Raw genomic sequence first — 8,864 nt, 5'->3', positions numbered from 1 at the left:
TAGAGACTAGAAACTGAAAATCAAAGTGGAGCTTGATACCTTTTTCAAGGAGGTAGCCCCACAGCCTAAATGAAGAGTTGGTAGATCCCTTAAAAGTATGGATCCAATTCTCAGCTGAGATATGGGGAGAAACTCTCTTCAGAGCTGGCTAATTTACTTTCAAGTGTGGTGTCACAATGTAATTGCTTCATATAAACTAGTATGTGGGAGCAGTCTCCAATTGAACACAGGGTTTTTACTTCCCAAGCCATTTTTTTATGCTTGGAGAAATGGAGGGAGGATGCTTCAGCCCAAATGAGTGAGCTAGGACACGGTACATGGTGGAGCTGCTGGGCTGTGGGATAGCTCCCATGGCACCCAGTGGGGCAGGTGACAGCATAGCCAAAAGTCACGGATTTCCACCCAGATGTTCACACTGTCAAGCCCATGTGATTTCACCATTTCGGTGGTATTGTTCAAGTTCACAACGAATCACTATGAACAAATCAGCTCTCCCCAAGGCAACTGGGCTTAGGTGGCCATCAGTGTGAGGATATTTGGCATATCAGTGTGGGACATCTGCAAGTTTTCCAACCAGGCACAACTCTCCCATGCAATTTTGGATGCCATTTTCCCAGTTTCCTCTTTCTTGCTGGAAGCAGTGCCAGAAGAACAAAGATGCAGAGGAGGAGCAAAAGTTGCTCAGTATGGCTAGCAAGGTGGTCTTCTGCAAGAACTGCCTTTCAAATATCTTCCCTCCTCATCAGGAACTTGTCAGAGGGGAGACAAGTATGCCAAGGGCCACCACTGGCCCACAGGACATGCTTAAAGGTGAGAGAAGGCACTTTTCCACATGTAGCTCACCCGAGAGCCATCACATCAGACTGTCTACTCAAAAGGAGACAGGCATCACCATACAAAAAGGTGTTATCACAACAGCATGTGGAAGTCCTCAGGTCCTGGGGTGTTGTTAGTGTTACCTATAAGGGTCCCTAATTTCACTGGCTTGGCTGGCAGCACAGCCCTTGCTGTTGTTATCCCTGAGCCAAGGCTTGCTGTTAATGAATACAACCAGGTATGGGCAACTGGGTGCAGCCCTGGCCTCAGTGGGGCATACCACACAAGTACAGGATCACTCCTGCTCACCTGGACCAGTCCCATCTTGGACTATGGCACTGGTGGTGCCCCAAGTCCCACAGCTTTCCAGTAAAACTTTAGGCCTTGAGAAAAATTTACAGAGGTCTTGGCTTTACAGTGTGTGCAACTCACCAGATTGTCACCTGCCTCCACTGCTGAAAAAATGAGGACTGTCATCCCACTTAAGAACATCATTAGCAGTTCCAGGGTTTCTCCTTTAGTTTCTAGAAGGTTCTGCCTGCACCCTCTCTGTAGGGCTCAGTAAGATACTGGTGGGACATCTGGACCATAAATGACTTTAATGATTGCAGGACCAGCGGCAGGTTGGTAGTCCCCATTGTCAGAAGTTGTATAGAGACATCAGATGGGCTTCATGAACAAAGGGTGGTTGTCCCCTTGCTGCACCAGAAAGAGAGAGGGACTCAAGTCAGCTGGAGAGCAAAGGTTTAGATGCTTTCAGGCTGTCTTAGCAGCTGTCTTGCATCCATTAGAGTGGCAATTTCCAGAGTATGTGTCACACCGCCCTCCTACACTGATGCCAAGAACAACACCTTGGATACAGGCCTGACATAATACTAGGAATATTTGTCGTGATTTATGGTATGTAGCATAACTGATATGATGACATGACCTGATGAGCTGTGTGGGACATCTCCTTTGCTATGATGTGCGAGTTCTGCATGCTTGGCAAGCTTTTATTAATTTTAAATATAATGGTGGATGTCAATTAACTGTGGGAAATATGTCAGCATTTGTTAATGTACTCTGTACTCCTTTATTAATTTTTCATACTGCCATGGATGCAAGTCTGCTCGGGGGAAACGTCAGCAGTAGCACAGCATATTTCCCTGCAGGGCCCTGTGTTGGGAGGCAGGAGGTAGAGAAGAGGGGAAGGCTCTGTGTTATTGCTCAGTGAGATTTTGTTTCAGAGTGACTGAGTACACTCATGAATGTATAAAATTGTGGAACTTGTGCATAACCAGTTTGAGTGCCTGAATGCTGGCCTGTGGGGTTTCCCTCCCTGCCTGCAGCATCATTCCAAAAGCCTAGGCTTTTTCTAGGTCATGATCAATTTTATATATTGGACTACATGTTGGATAATGCTGGTGCATGTAAAAAAAAAGTAAAATTCAGCTTTAAAATTACAAATATTAGACAAAACTTTTCCCCTCCCTTGGAAAATGCAGTGCTTTAATGCTGTGCAAACAGAACAAAGGAAAGGGACTTAATTAAAGGACAAGGGAGATTTCATATACAGAGTTGGGAGCTCTTGGCACATCATGGAGAGTCTTCCAGTGTGTGAGACCAGCTTTCCTATCTAGGAATCTTGGAAACTAGTGTGACATGGCTCTGTAATCTGCTCACAACATCAAAGGTGGATCCACCTCCATAAACCATTTTTGTACTGGTTCTTTGATCAGGAAGAGAGCTGTCTTGCATTCCTTGGCCTCTGCTCCTCCCAGAGCATCACACTGCTGTCCTGCACATTTCCACATTTCTCAGAGCTCAAATGAAGTCACCAAACATTTCCTTCTTTGTTTTTCCCTTTTTTCACTCTCAGATCCTCTCAGGATGCTTCAGGCATAGATCTTGAGATCTGTGTTCTGTGATCTCAAGGAGCATGAGCCTGGCAAGGAGCAATGTCAAGACCCTGAACTTTGCAAGAGCAAACTTTCAGCTGTTTAAGGAGTAGGCGAATGAGATTCCCTGGGAAACTGTTCTTAAGTAGAGAGGGGCTGACCAGAGCTGCCAGCTCTTTAAGGCCCCTTTTCTTAGAGTGCAAGAGCTCTCTATCCTGGTGTGTAGGAAATGGAGCAAGGCAGGCTGGAAACCAGCATGGCTGAGCAAGGATCTCCTCCTTAGATTGAGTCAGAAAGAAGGTTGCAGCCAGTGGAAGCAGGGACAGGTGACCTGGGAAGAGTACAGGGATACAATTCAGATGTGGAGGGAAGTCGTCAGGAAAGCCAGGACAAAGCTGGAACAGGACTTGGCAAGGGACATGAAGAATAACAAGAGATTCTAAGTACCTAGGTCAGAAAGCAAGTCAAGGAGAGTGTACCTGCCCTGATAAGCCAGAAGGATGACGACTGATATAGAGAAGGCTAAGGTACTCAATCAGTTCTTTGCCTCAGTTTTCACTGGCAGTCAGGCTTCCCACTTCTCTCAAGTCCCTGATCCTTTGGATAGGTATGGGGGGAGTGAAGCCCCTCCCACTATAAGTGAAGAGCAGGTTCGGGATCCCTTGATGAAGCTGAATATTCACAAGTCTATGGGACCTGATGATATGCATCCCAGGGTTCTAAGGGAACTGGATGATGTTGTTGCCAAGCCACTTTCCTCCATATTTGAAAAGTCATGGTGGTCAGGTGAAATCCCTGGTGACTGGAAAAAGGGAAAAAGGGGAGAAAGGAAGACCTGGGGAACTGCAGAGCAGTGAACTTTACCTCTGTGCTTGGGAAGATCATGGAGCAGATCCTCCTAGAAGATAGGCTAAGGCACATAAAAGACAAGGAGGTGAACTGAGGCAGCCAGCACAGCTTTACTAAGGGCAAATCATGCCTGACTAATCTGGTGGCCTTCTATGATAGAGTGACTGCAACAGTCAACAAGAGGAGACTGACAGATGTCATCTATCTAGACTTCTGTAAGGCCTTCAATATGGTCCCACATGACATCCTTACGTCCAAATTTGAGAGAAATGGATTCAATGGATGGACTTTTCAGTGGATAAGGAACTGGCTGGATGGACACAGTCAGAGAGTTGTGGTCAATGGCTCCATGTCTAGATGGAGGCTGGTGACAAGTGGTGTCCCTTAGGACTGGTGCTGTCTTCATCAGTGAACATAAACAGTGAGATTGAGTGGATGGACCACCAGCACATTTGCAGATGACACCAAGCTGAGCAATGCAGTTGACACACCTGAAGGATGGGATACCATCAGGGGAACCTGGAAAACTCGAGAGGTGGGCCCATGAGAACCTCATGAGGTTCAGAATGTTCAAGTGTAAGGTTTTGCATCTGGGTGGGGGCAACCCTAGACATGAGCACACACTGGGAGAAGAAGTCACTGAGAGCAGGCCCATGGAGAAGGACTTGGAGGTTCTTGTGCATGAAAAGACGGAGATGAACATTGTGTGCTTGTGACACAGAAGGCAAACCATATCCTGGGCTGTATCAAAAGAGGAGTGGCCAGCAGGTCAAGGGAGGTGATTCTCCCCCTCTGTTCTGCCCTTGTGAGACCATACCTGGAATACTGTGTGCAGTTCTGGAGTTCTCAGCACAAGAAAGACGTGGGTCTGTTAGAGCAGGTCCAGAAGAGTGCCGTGAAGGTGTTTGAAGGGCTGCAGCACCTCTCCTATGACAACAGACTCAGAGCTGGGTTGTTCAGCCTGGAGAAGATGAGGCTTTGGGAAGACATCATTGTGGCCTTCCAGTACCTAAAGGAGGCTTATAAAAAGGAGAGAGATGGACTTTTTGTACAAGCAGATAGTGACAGAACAAGGGGCAATAGTTTCAAACTGAACAAGGGCAGGTTTAGATTAGATACTAGGAAGAAATTCTTTATTCAGAGGGTGATGAAGCACTGGAGCAGTTTGCCCAGAGACGTTTTAGATGCCCCATCCCAGACAGTGTTCAAGGCCAAGTTTGATGGGGCTTTGAGCAACCTGATCTGGTGAGTGCCATCCCTGCCCACGGCATGTGAGTTGGAACTAGATGATCTTTAAGGTCCCTTGCAACCCAAATCATTCTGTGATTCTATCTTGCAGAGTCAGAGAAGTCATGGACAGACTTTATGTCTTCCCTACAGCACCTAGGGGCTTTTTTCTTAGCCCCATGGGGAGGTGGCATGACTAAACACTTGTCATCCCTCCTGCCTCCTGGGGAGCAGTCCATATCCCCCAAACTGAACTGGACTGTAGTCTGGAGACAAAATCATGCCAAGGAGTGCTCTAGTAGAACTTAAATGGCATGACAGTGCAATGGGATGGCTTGGGAGGGTGGATACTGGAGCAGGGGATGGCTGACATGCCAGGATCCAGCTGCAGCACAACATGAAGATATGGGAGGAGGCTCACAGGTAGCCGTCAGCTGCCAGAGAGCAACTTATCCTATAGCATTATTCAGGGTTCTCTGAGATGCAGTACATTCTGTAGGTATAGATACCCTTCTGGCCCCAAAGTAAATACCTATCTGTAAAAATCCTGTGCTTTTCATCAGTGACATTGCTGTAAGGAACCATGCTTTTCAGTGTTGCTAAGTGTTTGAATAGCCCAAAGAGACCTGAGAGATGCTGCACAGCCTGTTCCGTGATGGGCTTTGGGGCAAGATCTTCAAATGTCTTGGCCTCTCCACATAGATATTTAAAGGCCAGTTGTATTCTGAAAAGTTACTTTGATGGGCATAGTGGAAATTTGTTTTCTAATCAAGCCAGAAATTTGCCTAGCTAACAACTGAGAATGTGCACTTCCAGATGTGTCTGTTCAGGGTACGTTCAGCTATGAAAGCCAGAGCATTTTTTTCTGTGTCTCCCACTCTCAGCAGTGAGGGCTGTGTAAGAAAGACTTCCAATTATGTGAATGGGACTGGAGTTGGAGTAGAAATGTGCTATCATGGGTGAGGAAGTTCTGCAGCCTTAGCAGGCATTATGTGTAGCAAATCCTTATTTTAGTGAGTGAATTCCCCAGATGTGCCTGGGAACAAGTCAATTGACCACAAAGGATCTATTTATCCACAATCACTATTTGGAGTAAAACTACACTTTGAAGTTTTGAAGGCACTTTTGCAATAGAGGGGTTTGCCCTGATGTCCTTGGCCAAAAATAGTCCCTTGGCTTATTTTCGTCCTGCTAACATATGCCAGCTGGCTGCCACCCTCCATTCCTGACGTGGCCGCACTTTGCTTCTGCTGTTTATGTAAAGTTTGTGCAGTGTGATTTAGGGTCCTTTGGGATGAAATGTACTATGTAAATATAAACTTTTATTTCCAAACTCTTTCTGTAGCCATTAAGGGCCTAATTCATCCCACCAAGCAGGGGTTCACACCAAGAGCTGGCCAAACAGATGCTGCTCCCAGCATCCTCTGGCATCTAGTGGATTCAGGCTCTAGAGGAAGCTTCCATGGACAACTTCCAGAAATACCACAGTGCTGCTCAGTGTCCCAGCAACCAGCTTCAGTTTAGTCAAGGATTTTGAACATCCAAGTGGAAGGCTGTTTGAATACAAAGGTTTAGTTTGGCATTTTACTACCCAAACTTGTCATTTGCTAACAGATTGGAATCTGGATTTGGAGTTTTGCATGTTTCTTCACACTAGGCTGTAGGACAGTTTGGCTCCATCTGGTTAATTTTCCAAGACAGCTGAGCAGGTGATAAGGAATAGAGTAGGCTACAGCCATCTAAGTGATTCTCTTTCAACCTCATTATACATAAAGACCGAGACTGAATTTTAGCAATCATCATGACAACTCCTGCTTTTCTGCCTCTAGGTCAGATAGCTCCATAACTGGGAATAATGTGCAAAATTACTGCTTTCACAAACAAATCCAGCCCTGCTGAGGAATTGGGAGAAGTAAATCTGGTCCAGTGTGATTATATCTTGCCATCTGTGACAAGTAGGAGCCTATCCCAGACTATATGCAACACATATCCATAATTCACACCACACAATACAAAATGCAACATTTGCAACATAGCAAAGCAAATGATCTACAAGATATATCTGCCTATTTAAGAAGTGTCCTGAATATTTACCCATAGGAATTTTCATGTCACTTCACCTACCGAAGGAGTGGAAAAATATGAGCTGAAAAGGTAAAAAAAGTTTAAAAATAAAAACGTAAAGTTAATGTTTGCAAATCCAGGGTAGAAAAGTCAGGGGTCTAGGATCACACACCTACAATACACTTCCAGCAGATTAGTCAGGGATCTTCAGCCTCCACTGACTACAGCAGAAATGACATTGAACAAGAGATTTCCCTCAGCTTTTAGAAGTCACAAAGCATGGAGCAGACCCCATGTCCCTTAACAGCAGGTGAAGTTGAAATTTCACCTGTGCCCAGCCAGCACCAGCTTCTGCCAGCCCAGGCAGAGCCTGTGACATGAAATCATGTTCCTGTGTTTGGGTTGATAAGCAGGACAGTCTGCAGCCTTCCAGCTACACCTCCGGCTACACCTCCTACTGCTGATTCAACTCAGGTGAATGTCTCTGCCTGCAAGAGCAGCAGTGGGGGGCAAAACTGAAAGTGGGTCTCTTTCCCCATGAGTCTCTCTGCTTTGCAATGAATTCAGTTTCCACATGTGCAATAGCAGCAGGACATACTCTCAGGCTGGGCCTTTCATGTGCACTTTGTATCAGCACTGTGGCCACCCAAGCAGCAGAAAAGTGGAGCTGCCTCAAATAGAGGCTGCTGAGAATGTCCTTGTCAAAATTCAGACACGAAAGGACACTTGTGGGCATTTGTCCCAGGCAAGAAAAATGAAGATCAGAAGGAACAGAGTGACTTCCATGCTATGCCTGGTATAAAATGCTGGTGGTTGCTAATTCGAGGAGGGAGGTCTGCTTTGGCAGGTCTCCTTGTTTCTGAGAACACTTTGGTCACCAGCAAAGCTCCCTGTAAGCATTGAGATGACATTTTGGAGATGACCAGATGCCTTTCTCAGACAGGCTGCTGGGACTCCACAAAGCAGGTGGGAATACTGCACCAATAATTAAAACCTGGAGCTGCTGAATATACAACAACTGCAAGACTAACCTGGACATTCAACAGGAAGAGTAGATACATTCCATATGTCCAGGCCAGAGCTGTAATCCTTTGTTCATGGGATCAGGCACCTCTGCAGCCCACTCCAGCAGAGTCTTTTCCCCTCCTGGAGAACACCTGCCTGAAGGCAGAAGAGACCATAAGTGGAAAGTCTTGGTGGTTGTACATGATGTTACCCTATATGAGGGCTGGAGGCAGGACAAGGTTGAGACACTGGATTTAGTTTAGAAAGTAGAGACTGCAAGGCATTATTTGGGATTAGGGTTATTTGGGATTAGGTGCTATTAGCAGTGGGAATTTTGCTGACACCAGCAAATGAGTATGAGAGTAACCATGGGTCAGGTCCCACCAGGCACCCCACAGTCTGCAAATGGCTTGATTCTTCCCCACCAAGACAACATCCTGGAGCACATCAGTTCTCTCCTGGCTTCAATACAGCTAGGTGACTGCAGCATAGGTGACTGCAGCATAGACCCTCTTTCCAGACAAGCTGGTGGGTTCATGAGAGGTGCCACTGCACCAAGGATCCTGAGGCTAAGATGCAAAGAAAGCATTCAGGGTACCTTGGACCAAAAGGAGGGATTCTGGAGAATCCTTTGCAAGCCAGTGTGCATAGGAGTAGGTACACCCACACTGTCCACATTGCATTCCTTTACTATGTTTGTGCCTTCCACCCCATCACTAATATCTCAGTCCCCTACTCCCACTTTCCTACCGCACATACTTATTTCCTGTGCAGGATCCCAGATCCACAACTTCTATTCTACTACTCATCTCCCCTAGAATATTTCGGTCCCAGGTCCAGCTCCTTCATGCCCATCAAACCTGGATCAACCCCACCCCTACCTCCATCTGCTGTCAAGTCCCACCAAAGTCTGTGCAATCTCCTTTTGCAGCCTCCCTGAACCTGACTGGATTCCACTGGGCTCTTGCAGTGTGTGCTGGGAGGTGAGACCTGCTGCCCATGTTACTCTCAACCAGCAGCACA

At 46.4% G+C, this 8,864-nt stretch overlaps 1 protein-coding gene across 1 annotated transcript; it reads left to right on the top strand.

Annotated features, from left to right (window-relative positions):
- Window positions 1-3,196: 3,196 nt before the first annotated feature.
- LOC103802851 lies at window positions 3,197-3,933 on the top strand. The gene is given in 2 exon segments (XM_009075382.1): window positions 3,197-3,506; window positions 3,509-3,933. Coding segments are annotated over 2 exon segments (735 nt in total).
- The last annotated feature ends 4,931 nt before the right edge of the window (window positions 3,934-8,864 follow it).

This window comes from Acanthisitta chloris, unplaced genomic scaffold (genome assembly GCF_000695815.1).
Source record: "Acanthisitta chloris isolate BGI_N310 unplaced genomic scaffold, ASM69581v1 scaffold20015, whole genome shotgun sequence".
Lineage (NCBI taxonomy): Eukaryota > Metazoa > Chordata > Aves > Passeriformes > Acanthisittidae > Acanthisitta > Acanthisitta chloris.
This window is presented reverse-complemented; position numbering and strand designations above follow the sequence as displayed.